At 53.6% G+C, this 24,732-nt stretch overlaps 1 protein-coding gene across 6 annotated transcripts in view; it reads right to left on the reverse strand.

Moving 5' to 3' along the window:
- Positions 1–24,451, reverse strand: part of AGO2 (argonaute RISC catalytic component 2) — a 105,857-nt gene extending 81,406 nt beyond the window's left edge. Inside the window, exons 1-2 of one of the 6 annotated variants that reach the window (XM_067018011.1) lie at positions 17,766–17,981; positions 16,963–17,412 (exon numbers count right to left, since the gene is read on the reverse strand). In XM_067018011.1, coding sequence (XP_066874112.1) covers positions 16,963–17,077 — 115 coding nt within the window. In that variant the 5' untranslated portion in view covers positions 17,078–17,412; positions 17,766–17,981. Of the gene's footprint in view, positions 1–1,868; positions 1,891–16,962; positions 17,413–17,765; positions 17,982–24,336 lie in introns of those variants that run through there. The other 5 variants (XM_067018009.1, XM_067018007.1, XM_059043019.2 and 2 more) reach the window with 5 other exon arrangements.
- Positions 24,452–24,732: the final 281 nt, after the last annotated feature.

Here is a 24,732-nt window from a genome sequence, read left to right on the forward strand (position 1 = left end):
CACCGATTGTTTGCCCATCCCCCCCCGCCCCCCCCCAGATCCTAAGCTCCCTGAGAGCAGGAGTCATCTGCTTTGGCCCAGCTTCCCGTTAGCATCTAGGACAGGGCCCAGCACCAGAGCAGGGCTCCATACGCGGAAGGGAGGCAGGTACGGTGACGGCAGTCAGGACTGCAGAGGGCGGCGGGGGACACGGCACTGGCCCTGATCACAGATGGGGCTTCTGTCCCTGTCCCTGGGCCAGGGCTGTGACAAGACAGCAGGTAAAGCAGCACAACTCTTTACCAACAATTTTTCACACACGGCGAAGTGACTGCCTGCTCGTTAGGAATCAATTAGAACACCTTCCTCTATGTAGGTCACACCAGTCACTCACATTTTTTCTAGAGCAGGTCAGAAGCTACGAGCCAAAGCCCCTAAAAAGCACTCGAAGATGCAGCCAAGCCATAGTGCTTCATACAAGCACCCCTGGCAACAAGTCTCCAAGAGGCCCTAGGCTGTTTCCTGGGGAGGGAGGGGGGGTACACTTTCTTTTCAAATACAGTGGTGATAAAGAACAAGCAGGACAGGTGGCAGGGCAGGGGGAGGGTCTTTCCCTAGGCCCACAGAAATGTTTTAAACTCCTTCTGGATGCCAGCCAGCAATGGAAGCACTTCCAGACTGATAACCTCAGAAGAAAATCCCGACTCAACGTGTGCTCAGGTTATCGGAAAATGCTGGCGAAGACAGAGGCTTCCTTAACAGGACAACTTTTATAAACACCTCACAAAAAGCACAAATAGAATTCAGCAAACTAAAGACACCACTCACTTAAGCTGCCTATTTTCAAAAAGAGCTCTGAGACTTGAGGGAGAGCCACACTCCTTCACCAAGAACCCCAAAGAAAGCCCTGACCCCGTTTCCTTCTGCAGCAGAGACAAGGGTCCCTTTTCCATCCCACAGTCAATCCTTCGGCTTCCCACCTACACCTGCTCCAAGGAACAGGCCATCCAGGTCTGTTCCAGCCCCAAACCCCTCCTGCAGTCCCAGGTGGGCCACACAAACGAGAATTCAAACTCCAAATCGGACTGTCTTCTTGGGCAGTTATAAATAAATAAATAAATAACATGCTTGTAAATCAAGATACAATTTAATTAAAGTGGAACATCTCTCTAACACACTGTGGAATTAAGTATTCACACACAGACCGTTCAGCAGATGGAAACAGAACTCAGGATTCTCCTGATTCAGCAGTTCTCCACCAGCGGTCCTGGGAACTCCTGGGGGGTCCCAAGACCCTTTGAGGGGATTCCCAAGGTCAAAACTACGTTCATCTAATACTGAGATGTCACTTGCCCTTTCTGTGCTGACAACTGCACTGATGGTTCAATGGCAGGTAAAACTGCAGGTGCCTCAGCACCAACCAAGGCAGCGGTGCCCATGTGCGCTCTTACCGGGCCCACCCCCAGAATGGGGAAGGCCTGGTCTACCTAGAAATGCCCTTAACAAAGCGGTAGAGTGCGCTCATGAAACACGGACTCTCAGGCCTTCTCACTACCTGTGTGAGGGGCAGGAAATGCTCGTATCCCCAGGTACGATGGAATGCCGAGGAAGAGCGATTGTGTCAGTGGGCGCTGTGCGCTGACCTCCTTTTTCAGCGGAGGCCGGAGCTGGGAGTGCGGCAGACACCGTCCCAAAACTGAACCAAGTGGGCTTTGCCCCTCCAAGAACACGGCTGCCAGGATCTGTTGCGATGATAAAATTCAAGCTTTAACGTGACCATTAGAATTGTGGAAAACGTGTACTGGCCGCCACAAGCTTAAAGCCTCCAAATACTTAGACTTGTGGCGAGAGCAGCGGTGATGTGATGTGTCCCCGAGTATGACTCTTACCTGTGTTTGAAAGACCCGAAAACTCTGCAAACCAATGTCCCCCAGTGACGACGCGGGACGTCACAAAGTCACCTGGCTACAGATCGATCCACGCCGCAGCGGGTGCGGTTCTGGACCCCGCACGGCCGCTAGCTTGTAAGAAACTACGACTTGTTGCGTTCTGGTGTGGTGGCCGAGAAGAACATCCACAACCTGCAAAGGCCTCTAATACTGCTCCCTTTCAGCCACAGATCAGCGTGAGGCCAGACTTTCTTCGCATACTTCAACCAAAACGCCATATCCCAGCAGACTGAATGCAGAAACCAACTGCTGCTTTTACTAAGCCAAACCTAAAGGAGACTTACAAAAATGTGAAACTCCACTCTTCTCATTACATCGTTTTCAGTTTTAAACAATTCTTTCATAAGAGTGTGGTATATTGATACACATCAGATTTCTTGTCAGTACATTAAATATTCATCATTACAGCACATTAAGTGTTTTTGAACCCCCTCAATTTTAAGATCTTATACAGTGTATAACCCACATAAACAAAGGGTCTGTGGGGACCTTGGTACTTTGAGACTATAGAGAGGTCCTGACACAAAACGGTTCTGGAGCCACTGCCTGACTTTATCACCTTATGGGTGTGGCTGCGGCCATCCAGAGTGGTTCGGCCTTGCATTTCTCCAGGAATCAGGGCAAGGGTGGCAAATGTCAGTGACCCAAAGGAAACTCTGACTCGTAAAGGAGGTAGTGCAGACATTTCTGATCTGGTTCCCAGCAGACAAGAACAGCAGCCCGAGGAGCCGGGCGGTCTGGCCTTCCCCGGTGACTGTGCTCTCTCAGCACCGTGTGGTGGCTCGCCTGACCAGGCGGCCAGAGACGGCTCCAGCACCAGCGCTGCGGCCTGCTGGTCCGAGAGGCGAGCAGTTGAAGACTGCACTCCACAGCCACTCTCTCTAGGAAACTACCCACCAAGACGGGAAAGGGACACACACAGAACATGTCACCAGAATCAACACAAAGTCAGTCACTGGTAAGCATGGCAGCAGCCCGCACTCGCTGCAAAGGAACTGAAACGACCCGCAGCGGACCTCGATGGTTAAGTGGCTGACAACCGTCTTTGCACCGACAGAGTTAGTTTTCTCGGAACACCCACAGCCAGGGATGGGGAGGAAGCGGGGCACACAAAGTCTGCGCGAGGACTGGGCTCTCAGGACTCCGTAAGTCGGGGACCAGGGCACCGTGCGCCTTCTGGGCAGGTTGGCAAATCCTCGCTTCACCGCCACGTGCATCCAGTCACTTCAGTTGAAACAACTACTCGTCAAGTGCTCAAGTCAGGGACAGCAAACATCATTCATTTCAAAATACATGAAATTTCACTAGGGACGAGATCCGAGCAAACAGGCGCTCTTCACCACTTTCAGTGAGCAAACAGCATCATGAACGGCCGCCGTGCTGCAGGGTCACCGGCTGGTAGCGGCTCCTCACCAGCCCAGGGATCCCCACAGGTTACGAAACGGCAGAGGGGAGGGGGAATCACCCGAGGACTCTCAAAGTCCACAACACGCTTTCCTTTGCCTAGTTTCCAGTTTAACCTTAAAAAAAGAAAAAAAGCAACAACCACCCACACCTCCTCCCCCGTCTCCCCCACTGCTACGCTGACACGCCACACAACGGGGGCCGGCGCTCAAGGGGGCGGCACGCTATGATTACACAGACTAAGGGGTGACGGCGGCGGCGACCTCACAAGCCAAGGGGAGCAGCATGAACAGGGCCACGGGGCACCCACGCAGCCGCGGCTCCCCGGGCCGCCTCCCCAAGTGTAGCCCGTCGCATTCTGATGTAAAAAGGGGGAAAATGGTCCAGGGATCCCGGGGCTGGGCTTTAACAAGGCCCTCCATCCTATCCCCCACCTGGTCAGCACCCTTCACAAAAGCATGTGAAAATGATCGGACGTCAGTGGGTGGTAAGAAAATGCCTGGGATGTCAGCAAAGGGCGGTTAACGGAAATGCCCTCCTGGGGCAAACTGGGGGCACCAAGGCCCGACACAGACCCAGAGAGCCGTGGTTTAAAGAAAGCAAAAGTAAAACTCAGTCAGTATTCACTAATTCACAACAGCATCCCTCCCCCCACCAAAATCAACTGGATGTTCCTTAATCAAAACACTGTAAAATCCAAACCCACTTAAGCTAAGTCAATTTTCCCCTTTTATTTCGTAATGAAGTTTGTGCTACTACAAAGAACTCCATTACAAAGTCCTGTACATTTGCATAATAATGGCAAAGCCACGGAGCTACCCTCCTGTGCGTTCATCCACCCCAGCAAGTTTCACCCACTTGTCTGGGCACTGGAGGTCAAGGTTCTAGGACCGCAGGTAGCTGCCCGGGTCCAAATCGGGGATCCGGCACTTCCCGCTGTGTGCCCTGCACTCTGTGCTCAGCTTCCTCACTTCCATAACGGGGAGGGGGTGTGTGTGTGTGTGACAGGTCCCGCTAAGGTCAATCCCGAATATGAAAAGCACCCTCTGAAAACTTAAAAGCTTTTGCACAGCAAAGGAAAACATAAACAAGACGAAAAGACAACCCTCAGGATGGGAGAAAATATTTGTAAACGAAGCAACTGACAAAGGATTAATCTCCAAAATTTACAAGCAGCTCATGCAGCTCAATATCAAAAAAACAAAACCCAATCCAAACATGGGCAGAAGACCTAAACAGACATTTCTCCAAAGAAGATATGCAGATTGCCCACAAACACATGAAAGGATACTCAACATCACTAATCATTAGAGAAATGCAAATCAAAACTACAGTGAGGTATCACCTCACACCAGTCAGAATGGCCATCATCAAAAAATCTAGAAACAATAAACGCAGGAGAGGGTGTGGAGAAAAGGGAGCCCTCATGCACTGCTGGTGGGAATGTAAATGGATACAGCCACTGTGGAGAACAGCATGGAGGTTCCTTAACTAAAAATAGAACTACCATACGACCCAGCACTCCCACTACTGGGCATATACCCTGAGAAAACCATTAATTCAGAACGACACACGCACCCCAATGTTCACTGCAGCTCTATTGACAATAGCCAGGACATGGAAGCAACCTAAGTGTCCACCGACAGATGAATGGGTAAAGAAGATGTGGCACATACATACAATGGGATATTACTCAGCCATGTAAAGAAACGAAATTGAGTTATTTGTAGTGAGGTGGATGGACCTAGAGTCTGTCATACAGAGTGAAGTCAGTCAGAAACAGAAAAACAGATACCGTATGCTAACACGTATAGATGGAATCTAAAAAAAAAAAAAAAAAAATGGTTATGAAGAACCATTGCAGGACAGGAACAAAGACGTAGATGTAGAGCATGGACTTGAGGACACGGGGAGGGGCAAGGGGAAGCTGGGAGGAAGTGAGAGAGCGGCGTGGACGTATACACACGACCAAATGTAAAACAGACAGCTAGTGGGAAGCAGCCGCACGGCACAGGGAGGAAGATCAGCTCGGTGCTCTGTGACCCCCTAGAGGGGTGGGATAGGGAGGGTGGGAGGGAGACGCAAGAGGGAGGGGATATGAGGACACATGTATAAGTACAGCTGATGCACTCTATGATACAGCAGAAACTAGCACACCATTGTGAAGCAATTATCCTCCAATACAGATGTTAAAAAGAAAGAAAGAAAGAAAAGCACCCTCCGAGTGGCACGGAGCCAGCAGGACGCCCGCTGAGCGGCTGCTGCCATCACCGAACTGACCTCCTGCAGCCTGCAGTCTTCAGACACCTACCAGCTGAAGCCGCTTCCCGAGTCTCAAACGTCACGTGTGCGAGTCTCGTTAATGCCCCCCCCACAGCCCTGCGGCCACTCTCCGCGGGTCACTGCCATCCACTCATCCATTGCTTTCAGCACAGTCCACACTTAACTGCTCCCTAAGTCCTGTGATCAGGCTGTAAATAGCACTTTTAGCTGTAAGGATACAGGTATTGATGGGCTAAATGCAAACATTTAAAACAAACCACTTTTAAAGTAAGCAAAAAATGGGACTTCCCTGGCGGTCCAGTGGGTAGGACCCGGCGTTCTCAATGCAGGGGGCCCGCGTTCGATCCCTGGTCGGGGAGCGACCCAGGTTAGATCACGCAGCATATGCCGCAACTAAGAAGTCCGTGTGCCGCAACAAAGACCCAGAGCAGCCAAAATAAATAAATAAATATTTAAAAATAAAATAAAATAAGCAAAAATGTAATAAAGTGGATGGAGACAGGGAGCCACGTAGGACTCAGGTCCTACGGGCCCAGGAGCAGCCAACCAGGGGTCAGCCGCCACCAGCTGCCTACACCTGCTCTCAGGCTCCGGGGCCCACAGGTGGCCATTCGCTGCTGCCCTGGCCCCAGGGAGTCCTGCCCCCGCCCCAGTGAGCGCACGGCCCGCTTTCACCACACTGAGCGGTGTCAGAGACAAAGCCAAAGAGCCAGAATGAAGAGGGGCCTCTCCACCAGTGGATCAACAGCTGATATTTTAGGGACAGAATAAAAAGGCACCACATATCAGGCCAGAAATACTAGTTTCTGTGGACTGTGGCACGCTTTGGGGAGAGAAACACAAGTTAAATGAAACTTTAACACGCCCAGAGTGGGTTTGCTAGTTTAAAAAGCTGGACGATCTTCTTGGAAGTGTCAGTTTTCCAGCTCCCCACACAGCTTTGTTACACGCAGGGATGTTCCCCTTCCGGGCACCACATATCCCATCCACGCAGCTGACTGTTTCAAATTGAAACACACTATTGAGTTACAGCACCAACGGCTCTGCTCTGTTTCTTCTGGGGCTTTGTTGAGAAATAACCTTGACAAGGTCCAAGCAAACAACTTGGACCAAAGACCAGACCGTCACTTAGAAGAAAAAGAAAAAGCTGTTCCCATATTCGAAGAAGGGTTTTTTATGAGAAACGCATGCTACATCATCACTCATCTCTATCAATTTGTAATCTCTAATCTCTAAACCAAAGCTCACCGGATGCACCTTTCTGGAATATAATGGGAGATCCTGTGGACTGACGGACGCGCTGCCACGCAGGGCACGCTCTACAGTGGGTCTGCACTGGGAGGTCCACGTCCTCGCACAGGCAGCCCTGTGACCAAGCCCTGCACAACTCCTCTGCCCCGTGGCCCAGGCCAGAGAGGAGCCTCCCCAGGCCCACACCAGCCCCGGGCAGTACTGGCACAAGCGTGCCTCCAGGCGTAATTTTCAGATTCCTCTAAGAAGGGCAATACTCCTTAAAGAAGCCACAACACTTCCTCCACCCGCTAAAACCATCGCTGTAATAATAAGTAACGTGCATGGAGCACGCCCTAGGCACCAGCAGGCACTTTCCCTGTTAACTCATTTTCTACCTTCACAATAAAATGACTGTTAATCTGGTCATTGTAACAACAGGTTATATTAATTATTATGTAATTAACAATCATATAACATTGATAATTACAACGAATAAGTATAATCAACATTTATTATAACAAAATACATCTCTATATTACATATAAAATACATTATGCTGACAAATGTCCTGATGGCTCTGACACATAATTTTACATTGTTATTAGTTATAATAACAATTGGTACTATCACCACCCCCATTTTACAGGCACCAGCAGTAACGTGGCGAGCGAGGTGATGCTGTGAACCCAGGACGCAGCTGCAGAGCCCCTGTCCAGTTCCCTTGGGCTCCCCCAGAAGGGGAGCTCCCCAAGGGATGGAGCAGCTCCATTCTTCTCTGATCTCAACCTTGGGATATGGCGTACACCCAGAGGGTGCTCAGCAGGTGTCCCGGAGCCCGCCTGCCTTATGCACGAAGTGGACCTATTAGCACAGGGCATGTGTAATTAACACCTAGGCAATAGACATGTCTTGGCACTAACCGTTTCTATCTAAGTGCCTGTGTGTTTTTAGTAAGCAGCCTGTCTCCTCCCCCACCCAACGCGCGCGCGCACACACACACACACACACACCGTCCACCAAATGAATACCGACAACCCAATCTCCACTAGCAACAGTGCAGCGGACGCAGCCACGAGACGTGGTCCTGCCCTCTGGCAGCTTAGGGTCCGTGAGAGACAGGACACCAAGCCATCCCTCAACACTTTACTGGGGACGGTGAGAAAGCGCTCTGAAGGGAGAGTGTGAGCTCTGAGTACACGTAAGGATGATAGTGAAACCAGCAGCTACAGGAGTGCTCGAGCCTGGTAACCCACCGATCCTTCACAATGACTCTGAGGGAATCACCGGCACGTCACCGCCCTCTCCGTCCCGCGCCTCGGTCTCACGCCCATTTGGTATAATTGGCATGAGAACCGGCACACCGCTGGGTGGCACCCAACCAGGAATCAGGCCACAGCCGCCCGTGCTCATTACCTGTGTCCCGTGGGAGACCACCACCTGACACAAGTGTGCTGCCGTCAGTATTTACTTTAAACGCTGCTGTAAACATACCCCCTCCAACAAATAAATAGCACTCAGAAATGCTCAAGATACTGGTGAAAAGAAACAACATAAACTTTTAAGTGTAGGCTAACCCCCACTGTGTATGTACGGAAAAAATGTCTGGAAGCAAACACATACATATTGTTAACACACTAACTATTTCTTCTAAGGAATATTACCGGTGGATATTTTCTCTTTTTATTTCAGTATCTTCTAAATTATTTGAAACGAGCATGTATTCCTTTTATCATGAAGGGTAGAATTTTTTTTTTTTTTTAATTAGAACCAAAAGGCAACCACGCCTGTGGTCACAGTCCAGCCCATAAGAAAAGCCTGTGGAGTGGGAGGGAGGGGTCGGTGCCCCTGTTCCGGAGGCCACGGCTGCTGCTCCTGGTCCAGGAAGGCTGCCCCCCAGCCTATCGGCTTCCACGCCAGCCAGTGCCTGGGATTCTAACTGCACCGACAGTCTGTCGGCGTCGAGCCAACAGCCAGCCCTCCCAGGCAGTGGCCACTGTCACCACGTCTGTCACCCAGTCTCTGCTCCTGGGCTCCGGCACACACTTGCAGCAACCAACCCTATAACAGAGCTGGGGTCCCGAGGCGCCTCAATTTGTTTCAGATTTCAACTGCGACACGAATAACCGTCTCATTTTCACACCAGACTGCTTATGACCGTCCACAAACATTAAACTAAATTTCTTTTTTCTTTTTTTTCTTTTTGGCCACACCACGCAGCTTGTGGGATCTTAGTTCCCCAGCCAGGGATTGAACCCACGGCCTCAGCAGTGGAAGTACGGAGTCCTAACCACTGGACTACCAGGGAATTCCCTAAACTGAATTTCTCATATGCTAGAAGAACTCAGAGCAAGGACACAAGAGACACAAAACAACAATGCTCAACTACACTTTAACTAAAATAAATTAAAAATAAAACAATAATGCAATGGAGCATATGCTGCACAGCTCTCTCAGTAACTGTCAGAGAAGGGAGGACAGAGCAGAGCAGGCGCCCTAAGACTGCGTGCTAACCCCAGCCAAGGAGGTGGGCAAGAAGCGAGGGAGGAAATTCGGAAGCTGACACCCTGACTGAGTACTCCGCGGCCAAATGCTGGGGAGCCACGCACAGCTCAGCTCTCCAGTGAGCAGGCTTGTTTCTCCCAGGGGCCGGGTAGTCATTCTACAGAATGTGTAGAATGACTTTCTACAGAAAGTGTAGTCTACACTTCCTGTGTATGCTAGGTCTGAACAAATAAGCAAATACATTGTGGATAACGAGACCCAGACTTCTCACTACCTGATGAAGAAGTTATAAATACGGGAAGAAGAAAGCAAGAATAAACCATGTGATATTGGATTGGAAGCAGAAATGCAAGTGTGAAGTCACGGTGTCTACTACATACACAGAGAGATAAATACAGACGCGTATGTACAGGCAGGTGAGTACAAATACATGGATATCCTGTGTACACTGAGAGGACCAGGAGCGAGGGCACCCCGGGGGCTAGGGGCACACTCAGCAAGCAGGTCTTGGCTTCTCGCACCATTTCACCACGAGAAAGAACCAGGGCTCCTCGACGAAATGGAGTAGGGAAAATACAAGAAGAGACTGGAGTGTCCTGTAGGTCCAGAAGGGAAATAATTAGAAAATGATGGGGTGTGGTGAAAAGACAGAGGCACCAACCTGAAAGAGCTCCACATGCAGGCCACAAAAGACAAAGAAAGAACAAGGAACTGTCACAGACTGGAGAGAGTGTGGGGACGTGCAAGGTAGGCCCCCGAGGCTGGACAGCGGCTGTCCGGGAAACGGACATTCGTCAGACTAACAGCCAAATTTGAGTAAGATCTTTAGATGACGTAATCGTGCTGGGCCAATGCTAATCTCCTGGTTTTCCTAACTGTCCTCTAGTTATGTAAGATCATGACGTTGCGGGGGGGCCGGTATGTTTTGGTTTTGGCTACTTTCCTGTAAGTCTAAAATTATTTCAAAATAAATGAAGACTTAAGAATGCAATGGCACGATACTTCAAGCAACGGAGGGCGGGGAGCAGGGGAGAAAACAGGGGAGCAAGGCTGCACGAATGGCGAGCGGAGTGATGGCCACATGTGGGCTCCTTGTAGCGCTCCCTCTACTTTCGCGGACATCTGAAATTTTCTTCACTAAAAAGTCCTTTAAAGTTTTTTGCAAAGTCTGCAAACTCAACTTAAATCTGCCCACCTCTACTAGTACGCTGCATCACCACCCATCCAAGCCCCCAATCAATCAGGCATCTTCCAGACCCTCTGCTCTCCCTGAACCACACCTGCTCCATCCTCCACCTGCAGGACCTCTCCAGCGTGACACTTCTGCACATTCTCTCCTCCACCCAGCAGCCAGGGGCTCCTCCGAAACATACAAGGCGCGCGTGCCTCTCTCACACCTGCTCGCCAGCGCTCTGGATTAAAAGCGCTGGGCTCAGGGAGGCCTCTGCCCCGGGGCCCATGCAGCTCCATCCCAGGTGCAGCCCGATCCCAGGTCCCCAACAGGCCAGGGTCTCCGCCACATTCGCTCTGGAATTTGCCCCCTCTCGCCTGCGCTAAAACACCCGCCATCTCGCATGGATTTGTGGTGACCACGCGTTGCACGTCTGTGTTCACGACTCGGTCAGTGAGCTCAGGGGGCAGAAGCCACCTGGGCTTGCACCCATCACTGTTCCCCGAGCAAGACGCCTAGCACAGAGCTGGCACTCAGTATTTACTCAAAGAGTGAGCATTTTTGACATTAGACACACAGGCCTGATCTGGGTATTGGACTCTCCTATTCTTTCCCACCCTGTTAACGTATGTTTAGCTTTACTGTGTTCATCTAATTGTCCAGGTTCCAAACATACTCTAATCTCTAGCACAAAGAAATGGATATGCCTTATAGCTCTCAGGTAGATCTTGGCAAAACATGCTTAAATCTAATATCTTTTTCCACTTTGGTAAGTAACAGAATATGCCAGATATGATACATTACATGAAGAACTTCGCTTTGTAAGAGGCTGTGATGACAATTCCCAGTCAGTGAGGATGTGGAGAGACAGACCACTGCTGGTAGGAACGTAGAGTGGTCCAGCCACCACGGAAACAGCTCCGCGGCTCTTCACAAAGTTACAGAGCAAACCAGCAATTCCACTCCTAGGTATGCGCCCAAGAGAAATGAAGACATATGCCACACACCATATACCAATACGGTGTGTACGAATGTTCACGGCAGCGCTATTCCCAACAGTCAAAAGGTAGAAACCACTCAAATGCCCATCAACAACAGATGATTGGATAAACAAACTGTGATACAGCCACATAATGGGTTATTCAACCATAAAGAAAAATGAAGTGCTGACACACACTAGGACACAAATCTGGAAAACATTCTGCTCACTGAAAAAAGCCAGACGTAAAAGGTCATACATTTTATGATTCCATTTACGTGAAATATCCAGATGAAGCAAATCCACAGACAGGATGCAGACTGGCGGCTGCCAGGGATGGAGGGAGTGGGGGGTGGGGAGTGACTCCTTAATGGGCACGGGATTTTCTTCTGGGGCGATGAAAATGTTGTGGCACTAGAAAGAGGTGATGGTCGCCTGACACTGAATGTACTAAATGCCACTGAATTGTTCACTTTAAAATGGTTTATGTTATGTGAATTTCGTCTCAATTAAAAAAAAAAAAAAAAAAGAGGCTGTGACATTTTGAAAACACCGCCTCTCTGAAACACCGATCTTTTTTCTCTCCTTTTGTTGACGTGCAGACACGCTTGGAACAGACCACACAAGTAACAGAAGCAGGGGAAAGTGCTGTAGGTCTGCCTCAAAGGAGGCCAGGGACCCGGAGTAGGGGAATAACACCCCACCTTACAGCAGCAGCCTGAGCACGCCCAACCTGAAAGATGCTCTGCAAGATTCTTTAACAGCTGTCGCTCTACGACACGGACTTAAAAACACCTATTTCGATAAAAACATGCAAAAATAAAACGTAAACCGCTCTTCAAATGACACCGTGTACCATCGGATAGCTTAGCAGGCTGTGTCTCATCCTTAACGTACGTCGTGCTGGGATGGCGGCCCACCAGCCAGCCAGGAGGGCACCACCCTCGCCTGCTGCCCCCGTGGCAGAGGCTGATAAGCCCATCTGGGCGCCCTCCTCCTCCTCCGATAAGCCCAGACTGGGGCTCAGCCTCTTTCTCAACACGATGCTCTAGGCACCCAGGACACCCACCATGTCAGATGAGATGCTTCCCTGGTGGAATGAGATTCAAATCCCTCAAAAAGTCAACCCAGTTCTTTGTTTCTCTTCTAAAGACAAAAGAAAAAAAAATTGCCACCCAGAGTTCCTACAGTTTTAGAACCAAATTTCTCACCATCTTTTTCTATTTACGTCACAGCATTTATTTATTTATTTAAACGTATTTATTTTATTTATTTATTTTTGGCTGCGTTGGGTCTTTGCTGCTGCGTACGGGCTTTCTCTAGTTGCGGCGAGCCGGGTCTACTCTTCTTTGCGGTGTGCGGGCTTCTCCTTGCGGCGGCTTCTCTTGTTGCAGAGCACGGGCTCTAGGCGCGCGGGCTTCGGTAGTCGTGGCACGAGGGCTCAGTAGTTGTGGCGCACGGGCTTAGTTGCCCCGCGGCATGTGGGATCTTCTCAGACCAGGGATCGAACCCATATCCCCTGCATTGGCAGGAGGAGTCTAACCACTGCACCACCAGGGAAGCCCACAGCATTTATTTTTCAGAGAATTTTCACCCAAGACATGCATTTTCCCCTTAACTCACCCCTAGAATCCCATCACTGAGAGAAGGTGGCTCACCAGCTCTTTATCGCAGGACCCCAGCACCTGGTGAAAACACGACTCTCAGCTCGGTCCCCAGTCCCATCCCAGCACCACACCTGGCCAGCCCTGCCCTGTGCACTTGCATGCATTAATGTGCTTTATCCTCATAGGAAGGGAGGCACTTATCCCCACTTTACAGGTGAAGACACTGGCTACAAACAGGCGTGGGCGGTCCCTCAGGCTCCCCCCCCCCCCCACGTGCCCACGCAGCTTGCAGCTGGGTGCCTCCTTCCAGGCCTGTCTCCTGAGGGCACAGCTCTGGACAGGATCTAAGGAAGCCAAGAGGGAGGCAGTCAGCCTCTACCGGCCAGAGCAGCAGTCCGGCTCACGGTTGCCCGCGCTGGACCTACCAACACCGAGAGGGCCAATTCACTCAGAGGAGGGCGGCGGAGAGGCTGCAGGGTGCTGCGGAAGACTTCACTGCCTGCCCTGAGAGGTCATGCGTTTACCTTCCCACGGACACCCACTACCTATCTAAGTAGATCAGCTGGCAGGTGGGGACCCCTGGTCCACTTCCCTCCACAATGCCCAACAGCCAGCGTCCCGGACTCCGGGCAGAGCTGGAGAGAACCACAGGGCGCCAGGGGTAAGGGAGGGCCAAGCGAGAAGAGGTGCCACGCCGGGCTGGGGGCAGGGCTTTTCAGACGTGTACACAAGTTTCAACTCAATTGGTTTAGCTTTTAAACAATAAAGAATTGAACGTAATAAGGACTTATCGAGTAAAAAGAAAACGCTACGGTAGACACTGGAAAGACAAAAGATAACCAAGACGGTCCTGGGCGGCGAGCAAGTGGAGTTTACAACAGAATGAAGGAAACAGGCCCCCACCAGGCAAAAGGCACTGGGTGCTATAAAGATGCAAAGTGAATGCCACGGATTTTCTTCTCCCAGATTTCTTAGGATCGCCTTAAATTTAGCATATCTATAAAAGAAAACGTACCCCTGCAGCTCCTTCCTTACCCGTGGTCTGCCTCGCCGAGGCCAGCAGCTCAGCTGCGGGGAGTGGTTTTCACCTCCCGCCCCAGACACTGGCCTCCCTGCTCTCTCCAGTCTCCTCCCCTCAGCACTGACCTGCCACCAACAGGGCACCTTACCACATCCCCACCAAACATCGGTGAAGACTCCTGTCACCGGCCAGACCACCCCAGCCTGTCACACACCTGCCAAATACTCAGAGGGTCCCCGTTACCTGCAGAACAGAAAAAAGCCGCACCCTCAGCTCACCTTCCGGGTACCCACAGCATCACCTCCAAACCCCCGACATCACGCTCAGTGCCCGCCTACCTGGACCAGCCTCGCTTCTCAACAGGCTGTCCACCGACATTCCTCTGCCTTCAAGACAGATCCAAACCCAAACAGTTGCCCAGGGGAAGTTTTTGTTGTGGATACAGAGCATCAGCATCGTACAAACCCTAATGAATTAATGGAACCTAATGATTAACGATCAACAGCAACTAGTATTCACACCCCCAAAAAAGCAACAAAAACCAAAAAGGTAGAAGCTGCGTCAGATCAAGCCTTTGGGTCTGACCACTAATTTTCGGGAAATCCACACAGGACAGACAACCACGCTGAATTACACCAAGCAGATGCAATCAGCGAAATCCAGTTGGTGGGGAAACCAGACAGCACACACAAGCCAGTCCTTCAACCCACCAACAGTAAGCAGTGAGAAAGAAGGCGGCAAAAACTAGAGATTAAGAGAGTGGTTGTTTAGGGGAGACCAGCTCGGTGCTCTGTGTCCACCTAGAGGGGTGGGATAGGGAGGGTGGGAGGGAGACGCAAGAGGGAGGGGATGTGGGGGTATGTGTAGTATGTGTATACGTATAGCTGACTCACTTTGTTATACAGCAGAAACTAACACACCATTGTAAAGCAGTTATACTCCAATAAAGATGCTAAAAAAAAAAAAAAAAAAGAGTGGTTGTTTAGGTCTGGGGGTGGGGCAGGGAGGAGGAGTCCCAGCTAATGGGTCCAGCCTTTCTCTGGGGGGAGGGGGCAAAAATGTCCAAAATTAGGCCGTGGGGATGGTTGCACAAGTCTGTGAAGGTGCTAAAGCACGCGGAGTTTTACACTTTAAATGGTGAATTGTGTGGTACGTGAGTTACATCTCAATAAAGCTCTCATTTTAAGACAATATTGAAGACTCACGTCAGCCAATCACAATGTGGGCCTTACCTGGATCCCGATTCAATCAGCTGTTAACAATCCATGACATGGGAGAAACTGAGCAGATCTGGACTAACTGTGTGGTCCAGGACACTGGTAACTAGGGGCTATGTGAGGGGGGAGGGGGAGGAAAAGACAGACATCCTTCTCTCACAGAGATATCCTCAGACATACTGTAAATTAAATGAGATGACTGGGGACTGCATCAAGACAAGGAGCAGGGGGGACTTCCCTGGCGGTCCAGTGGGTAAGACCCCAAGCTCCCAGCGCAGGGGGCCCAGGTTCGATCCCTGGTCGGGGAACTAGATCCCGCATGAACGCCGCGACTAAGAGTTCGCATGCCACAACTAAAGATCCCGCGTGCCGAAGATCCCTCGGGCCTCGACTAAGACCTGACGCAGCCAAAATAAGTAAGTCAATATTAAAAAAAAAAAAAAAAAGACGACAAGCTGCAGGGACTTCCCCGGCGGTCCAGCAGTTAAGACTCCGAGCTTCCACTGCAGGGGGTGCAGGTCCGATCCCTGGTCGGGGAAAAAGACTCCTCGTGCTGCTCAGTGCGGCCGAACATAAAACAAGCCAAGTGCGAGCGAGGGGCCGGTCCGTGACTAGGGCTCCTGACGAGACAGGCTGTCTGTGGGGACTGGCGGGGGCAGGACACAGGCTCGTCTCCGCTCACGCTCTCCAGCTGACCCCGGCTCAGCCCTCCAGGCCCACCTCCTCCAGGCCGGCTCCCTGCCTCCACACGTCCACAGAGATCACTGTAAAAACCCTGCCGGCCGATGCCCTCCTCCGCCCAGTCCCTCCTGGGCTCAAAGTCCCGCCAAAGGCTCCAAGCTCAGCACGACCTCCCTCCCTCCCCTTCTTCCGGTCCAAGTTGCTGCAAGGTGCCTTCTCCACGCGCACCTGCACTGACTGACCACCATGCAGCAGGGCCCCGATCCTGCTCGCCCGGCTTCTCCGCCACAGGCGCCCCAGGCGCACTCTACAACCACGTGACTTGTACCTGACTGGTTCCGATTCTCCGTCCCCCTCACACGTGCTCCGACTGTCCACCCCCAAAAGCTTTCCATGCCTCCAGCTCCAGGTTCAGCTGTAATGACGTCTTGGCACTGAGACGCCCTCCGAGTCTAACATGATGTTCTTGTAGTGAGGCACGCGTGTTCACACGGAACAAAGCGCACCCTTGTTAAAACAGCAGCACACGGCGGGAACAGAGGGTCCCCAGCGATGTCCCCCGCCCCCCGCCCCCACGTGGAATCACAGGTAGAAAACTGCCCTCTGGTTCCCCCAGCTGTGCCAGCTCGTCATCTGGAGACAGAATCTGGTGCTCGCCCGGCATCACTCCCACCACGTGATCACGCAAGGCGGGTCCCCACTGCACAGCACAGCTGGGGCCGTTCTGAACGACTCTGCCAGGAACGTGGGCTCCGAGCATCGAGGCCAGCCTTTCACTCCCCTGGTGCCGAGCCGTACGAGGCAGCTGCGGGTGCACAGCACCCGGGCGACGGCGCTTATCAGGGACGTGGTCTGTGAAGTGTATTCGCATCCCTCGCGGCTTACAGAGCGAAGAGCCAGGGGCCAGCCACGCGGCTCAAGGAGAGGAGCACCCACCTGACGGGGAGAAGCCACCGTGCGCGGAGGCACCAGCGAGCATGAAGTGACCGAGGGAGGGACACTGAGTAGCAGGCGCCTCCTGGGGCCGCGCACAGAGGGCGGCGACGGCCATCTGCCCGCGCTGCGTCGTCTGATCAGAGCACCTCCACCGTCGGGTGTTCACTCTCCGTGCGAGGACGAGCCTGAGGTTCAGGGAGGCCGAGTGAAGGCCCAGCCACACAGTCAGGACTCAGGTGAGCTCGGCCTGACCTGGAGCCCGTGCCCCGGGTCTGCACCACAGTGAGGGCAGGTCTGCCGGCGAGTCACGGCGACACCTATGGCTCCCGGGAGCTCCAGACTCTCTGACACCCCCGTCTTTGTCCGATGTTGTGTCCTTTTTATCGCTCTGCGTCTTCCTCTGCCTTCTCTCCACTCTTCACTCGTGTTTCTCTGTTAGCTCCTTTGTTCCTTCAAAAAACAAATGGTACCACCTCCTGCTGCCCGTAAGGCCAGGAGAAGCCCTCGGTTTTCTCTCGCGCTGCTCAGCCCGCCGCGTGGGTGGGCCCGCGCTCCCCGGGAGTGGCGGCAAGGACCCTGGGAGCACCAGTGCCGCTGGGACAGGAGCCCCGGTCACGGTCCCCGAGACTCCGAGGCGGCGGCAGCTACAGAGCACCCCAGTCACGCCAAACACCCCGCCCTGGCCGCGTCTTGCACGGGCTCGGCTAAAGCAGGGACCCGAGAAGCTGGTGAGCAAGTCCCCGGGGCAGGGGCCTCCCACTCTCCAGGCTCACCAACGAACAGCACAAAGCACACCCACCTACCCCTGGGCGACGGGAAGGGGCCCGCCGCGTGCAAGCTCCTCCACCAGCATCCACGCGGCGCTGTAAGAATCTGCTCTCGATGGCTGTATTATTTAACTTGGAGTCAAAGCTGACGAAACATCTCAAACGACTCAGACCTACGAACCTCGGCCTTTTGACCTTTTATGTGCAACTCTCTAAGCACTACAGCTCAGAGCTGAGACACCCAGAAATAACGTGGAAAACCACAAAAACGGTGCCCCTCGAGTGACTGCCCGGGAGGCAGCAGGGAACGTCAAGATGGGCTTCAGCTGCAACGAGACAGACTCAGGTGATGAGCTGGCTGGCTTCAGTCCAGCTACAGCTCTGTTCGTTTGGTGCTGCGGGTTCTTAAAGATGCATGCAGAACAATTCTCACTGAGAATTCACTGAAGTCCCCAGGAGTAACCTTTAGAAGTCCCCTTCTGACCCAATTCTAAGTGAAGCTGTAGACAAGCTGTATTCAGAGCAACATGGAACCATGACTACAGCCACTGAAAAGGAGTGGTCGTCATTCAACCGGACCTGTAGGCTCTCTCAGGAAGGGAACCACAGGTAAACTAAAGTTAACTTCTCACAGCGCGCATCGCAAGAGCCTCTTCAGAACACCCACACTCCCACCTAGAACCTCTCCCCATCCACTCTCCCGACCCCACTCTCTCCAGGGCTGCCCTCCAAGGTGTGTTTCCGGCATGAGCTGCTCCCTGGGGCCGCACTAGGCTCCTTTCTTCTTCCTCTCCCCGCCCTCTCTCCCAACACCAGTGGGTCTCGAGCTCCTCCTAAAAAACAAGCAGATTACGTTTGCAAAATGTAATCTCCTGGATCTTCAGGGGCAGAGATGGGGAAAAGCCTTCAGGTGATTCTGCGACCAGCTGCGGGGGTGGGCGCCAGGCTGCATCCTCCCAGGGGCCCAGCTCCCACTCACTGAGCACCGGCTGTGGGCAGGCCCGCGAACCCACGTCCCCCTGAACCCAAGACCCTGTCCTCCACCTCCAGCGCCCGCCTCAGCCTCCCAGAACCTCAAACTCCACATGTCCACATGCCACACGCGACTCCCCTCCCCGGAGCCTGCTGGTCCTTCTGCCGTAACAAAGCTAGATGCGACGGCACCTTCTTGTTCAAACATTCAACAAGTGGGGTCAGAACGGCAAGGATGCGGCCGGCTCCCCACTCCCCCCCCCGTGGGCTCTTGCTCCCGGCGGGCGCCCGATTCTCCCCACGAGGAGGCCGGACCAGACCACTGTGCAGACGCGCACCCACGCTCGGCCGAGACGAAGGTCCAGCACACCTCCTTTCACGCTCACAGCAGCCCTGAGGTTGGTGCTGCCCCCCCGGGGTTTTCGAAGTGCGAAGCCGAGGCTTAGAAAAGATACACAACCGCCAAAGCCCCGGAGCCGGTGAGGCGTGGTCTGGAGCCCAGATACGAGCGGATGCCGCTGCTCAGCGCAGTCTACCTGGTAAGTGCAGACGACGAGATGCAAAGCTAGGCCAGGGCCAGAGTGCCGGCCGCTGGCTGCGTATACTCACAGGGCACCCACGCCTCTACCCACGGCCACCCCACCCAGTCGGGGTCCGCTGTCTTAGGCCCTGACTGCCCACCTCTTCCGTCACGCCGGCCCCCATGCTGCTCTGCCAAGGCCGCCTCCTCCACCCGCAGGGCTGCTGGAATTACCTTCCTAGGACCCGTGCGATCACATGACACTCCGCACGCCACCAAAGCAGATGGCGCCTTTCCTGGTGGGACGTGCCGCCTCCCCTACCACCTGCCCACCGGCCGCTGGGCCTTCACACCCTCTGTTCCCAGGGCCCACTAGCTCCTCCCTCAGCTCCAGTCACATCAGAGGTCCACAGAGGAACAAATGCACCACAGGACAGAGACGTGGAAACCTAAGGCAGCCGGGCCCAGACAAGGAACCTGAGTCCCAGGACGGGGACAGGGCTGGAGCCCAGGACCAGGCTCCCTGCCTGTCCACTGCTCGAGCCATGACCTTGAGGAAAGTGAGAGAAAGGCGAGAAAGGTGGGGTTTCAAGTTCGCAGCAGGCAGGGCTGGGCCGTCTCCCCCGCCTGCAGTTAACCACAGGAGGGGGGCACAGCGCGCCCCTGCGGCACAAAGCAGCAGCCCTCTAAGGCGCGCCTGCGACCTTCAGGTCGTACGAGGGTTTTGGTGGTAAGTGGGAAGCACTGAAGCGTCAGACAAGTCAGCAACGCTGAAGCCCTTTGTCTCCGAGCCTGTCTACGAGGCTAAGATTCAGGGAGACGACATCCACCCTGATTTGCCACCGTCTGCGCACACCTGTCGCCCCAGGGAAGTAATTAAGAGTGCCCTGTTTCACTTGCACAAGTTTCCAGTTTAGAGGATCAACTGTAGCGTCGCCAAGGGTACAGCTCTGTCCAAAGATAAATTAGGAGGGCACAGCTGCCTGGTCACAAAGAGTGAGGACGTTTCAGGGTTTTAAATTTTGAGGGAAAAAAAATGCAGACAAAAAATTAGAATCGTAAATACTTGATGACCTTTTCACTGCCTAGAGTGAAAAAGGACAGGCCTGTAACCCCAGCACCAAACCCCGGCCCGGGAGGCAAGGGCGCTGGCGGCGGGCCATCGACAGAGGCGGCCGGCCGAGGAGGCTAAGCTGGGGGTGAAGCCGCCAAGTCGAGAGAAATGACCGGGAGCGAACAGGACAGAAGGGCGCTGAGGGCCGCCTCCCTAGCACGCGCTGGGGAACGAGGGGTCCACCGAGCCGGGCGAGGAGAGAAGCTGCACGAGAGGCGCAAGCACCACGCGCGTCTTCCACGTCGCACGCGGTCCTGCTGCTGCCAGAGCCGCTCGTAACAAGTTGGGTCCACTGCACTGAAAATTAAAGGTGCCAAGCGACCTGTCCCAAAACATCGCTGAAGACAAGTGCGTCTGAATTAAACTTACGAGCAACTGGGTCTCATCAGCTTTCCCAAAGAAACACAGGGACCCTGAACAATTAAAGAAAACCGGGGCGGGGGGTGGGGGGGAGATATACATCCCCTGAAGAAGAGATCTTAAGGACCTCATTGTCTTCACAAGTCAACGGTGGGGGGTGGGGGGGCTAGCTGTAGAGTTGAGATTAAAGAGCCTCAAAGGCATAAAACCAAATTCATGTGTGAACTTTTAATAAAATTCAGGATCCAAAACAACCGGGAAGTAAACACACTTCTGCGATAATGAGAAAGATTGATTATGGACCGTTAAGTGCGATAATGGCATTGAGTTTTAAATGTCCCCATCCTTCAGACATGGTACTTAAGTATTCAGGGTGAAACGACAGATCTGGAACTCACTCAAGAATATTTCCGCAAAGAAAAAGGAGAAAGGGGCAGATTTGAAGAAAACGTGGAAAATCTTGATAGTCGTTGAAGCTGGTGACGGATCAACGGGAGCCGTATTATACCAGTCACTCTACTCTACTCATGTGTACTTTAAATTCATTCACAATAGAAACTATTTTCAAAGTCAAGTGATACATTCTGAGCGTTCACAAACAAGAGGGCAGCAGGCTACCCAGCCACGCCCTCCAGCCTGACGCAGCTCCACCGGGGCACAGGGCCGGCTGCTATTTGGCAACAGTGCAGTGTTATTGGAAGACGGGTCATATCTTCACTGAGATAACTGAGGGAGAAAAAGCGGGGTGCAGGAGTGAAATGACACTAGAAACCACAGTGAAAGCTGGTCATTCTCAGAGTCATAATCCTTAGATGTCGCTGAAGTTACTTTGTAGCAAAGCTGTGAGGAATATAACTCTCCGGAGCCTGAACCCAGTGAAACCGACAGAAACGATCCCCTTGGAGCACGCAATACTGAGACCCCATTTAAGGTCTTTAAGTGGTTAAAAAAAAACAAAAAACAAAAAACTGATCATCTATGAAGGTTCAGGGTCACTGGGGAGTCCACCCATTCTAAACCACTAACTCTGGGATAGTTAAAAAAACAAAACAAAACTAAGAAACAGTAACATACCTGACTTGAAAGCCCAGATACCAGTTCACATATGTAATAGCATTTGTAACGGGCACAAAATGCAGGCTTACTGTGGACTCTATTTTTTATATTAATTCACTTAGTAAGTCACTTAATAATTGTATTAAAATGGGAAGTAGCAAAACTATTTGTAATTTTTTCTACAATCCAGATCAAATGTCTTTTTATTATTCTAAATTAGGAAACACATTGAAAAGAGTTTCATTGAAGAGACTCTATTCCAAAAATTCCTCTTAAAAATTAAAAGCCTTAGTGTGTAGAATAAAATTAAACAGCACCACAGCCTTATAATTACAGCACACGTGCATAGCCTGAAATTTGGTTTCACTCCCATCCTGCCATCGGCTAAGAACTATCCTACAGACCCATTTATTTTTTCAACCAAAGCTGTCCGATTTCAGGGCAGGTTTATCTGTGAACCGAGAACAAGGGGCCCTCTCCCCACCAGGCCACAATGCAGAGGCCCACATCAGAGCATGATTTTTCCAAGAGCCGTTAAGGACCTGAAATGAGCCTGGAGATCCAGAGAACTAAAGCTTTTCTGAAAGTGACATAGACCAGAAAATATCCCAGTGCAGAACACACAGCATGGGTTAGCTGTGCTTCCTGAAGCTCGAGTCTCAATTACACCTGAACACGCGAGGACATGGATCCAGTCTACATGTAACAGGTGTTTCTTACTGGGGGTCAAGGTCAAAAGGACTGAGAGCCACTTCCCTAAGGAGAATGTATGGAGAGTCAGCGGGGATCAGCCAGATCGCCCTAATGCCCGCTGGCCATATGACCTGCGCAAGGCTCTTAACCTCTCTGAGCCTCCGCTGTCCATCTTCAAAATGACCGCCACCAACTGGGCAAGCCGTCCAGGGGTTATAGGTAACGTCAGACACAACACAAAGGTTTGACCTTCCTCAAGGTTCTTTGCTTTTTCTGGGCCTTCAACTTTTAAACTGAAAATGTGAAAAAAAATGTAGAGTGTAGTGGCTATAACACTTGCTGGGCTCCTCTACGGGGATCAGCGGGGAGATTCCCACTCACGGAGGTGAGGGCCGACCCTGCCATGTCACGGGTGGGCGCTGCCCATCCGGGGCTTCACGGAGCCAAGTCTGCTCCCAGGACCGTGACTACAGGGGCCCCGGCCCTTCCCCGCCGGGGCTGAGTCACCTTCCAGATTACGGTTAAAACCATTACGCCTAAAACCATTCTTCTATCAGACTGCTGCTGAGGGCCCATAAGGATTCAAAAGTTGGTCAGGCTCAGCCTTGGACAACCTTTCTAACGAAGCGACATCAAAAACAAGTATTCACAAGGCAGAGAGCTGTTTGTGAACTGACACAGCAGTGGGGGGAAAACGTCAAGGGACCCAAATGGATCAGGAGAGCCCGGAACACGTCGGGCCGGGGCCCCATCAGCAGGAGGCCGGGGAGGGGTAGGGCCCCTAGGAGAAGGCGGCACTGTGCCGAGCCGGCAGGGCCTACAGCCCGCTGGAGCCTGGTGGACAAAGGGGACGGGATATGCCCTGTCCAAGTGGCAGGGCCAGCGGGAAATTTAGGAGCCACGTGCCTGGCGGGAGAAGGGAGAAAGCTTAACAACACTAAACCATTTTCTTGGCCCAGCAAGTTAATCGCCCTTCTACTCTGCATCAAAAAAAAAAAAAAGTTAAAAAAAATGTGTTACTGCTTTAAGTTTTTTAGAACTTTTCTAAAGAAAGAGAGGCTAACTACTAGTAAGAAGGGATGCTAAGGAAATCACATCTCCTTACCTTCCTCTAGTAAAGTGCAAGAGGCAAATTAGTACTTGAATAAGGAGCCGGCGTGTCTGGAATGAAAATGAGACGCACGCAGTTTTAGGGTTTTAGGGTGCCGCTTCCTATCCCTCTCAGTCTACGGCCCTAACTACCAGCACGAACTGGCCAAAATTCAGCATCTCCAGACTTTCCTTCAGAGAAGGGGCCGCAGAAGTACTGGCAAAAAGAAAAACGAAACTGAGAGCGCTCCAGGCTCGCCGCGGCTCGGTCTGCGCCGAGCAGCCGCGCTCGTCCCCGTGCCGCCCGCGCCCCGAGCTCGGCGCCCCCGGCCCGGGCCTCAACGCCCTCGGGCGCTTAGAGCCCGGCCCGGGCCTCGGCCCCCGGCCCCGCCGGCCCCGCCGGCCCCGCGCGGCGCTAGGGCCCCGGCGCCTGGCGCAGGAGGCCGGGCCAGGCGGGCGCCCGGGCCTCGGGCCTACACGCGGGCTGCCTGGCCCAGTCCCCGCTCCGGCCCGGCCCCAGCCCGCCGGACCGCGGCGGGACCGCGGCGCGGGGAGGGCCCAGGCCGCGCGGGGCGCCCCGACAACTCGGGCCCGAGGAGGCCAGGGCTGCTTGTCCGCCGCGGGGCCGGGGAAACGGCCGGCGGCCCCGACCCCCGGCCTCCCGGCCCGCCAGCCCCGGTCCCCCGGCGCCCGCCCGCTTGCCCGCGCCGCGCCGCGCTCGCGCCCAGCCCGCCAACCGCCGCCGGCGCCGCGGGGAGGAGCGCGCGAGCGGCCGGGCCGGCGCCCCGAGCGCGAGGACTCACCGGGGCCGGCTCCCGAGTACATGGTGGTGCCGCCGAGGGGCTCCGGGGCCGAGGGGCGGCCGCGCGCGCGCGCCACGGGCCCCGACGCCGCGAGCCGCGAGGGAGCCGCCGGCCGCACGATCCGCCCCGGCGCGGCCGCCAAACAGGTTTACCCGACGCAGCCGGGGCGGCGGGCGGAGGCGGCGGGCGGGCGGGCGGGCGGGGGAGGGGCGAGGGAGAGCGGGCGGGGGAGGGGGAGGGCGGCCGCGAGGAGGGCGGGGAGGAGGGCGGGGCCGGAGGAGGGGAGGCGGGGCGGGTCCGCGCGCGGCGGCGGCGGCGGCGGCGGCGGCAGCAGCGGCGGCGGCGGCGGGGGAGGCGGGCAGGGGATCCGGAGCGCGGGTGCGGGAGCGGGGCCTG

Source organism: Kogia breviceps, chromosome 17 (genome assembly GCF_026419965.1).
Source record: "Kogia breviceps isolate mKogBre1 chromosome 17, mKogBre1 haplotype 1, whole genome shotgun sequence".
Lineage (NCBI taxonomy): Eukaryota > Metazoa > Chordata > Mammalia > Artiodactyla > Physeteridae > Kogia > Kogia breviceps.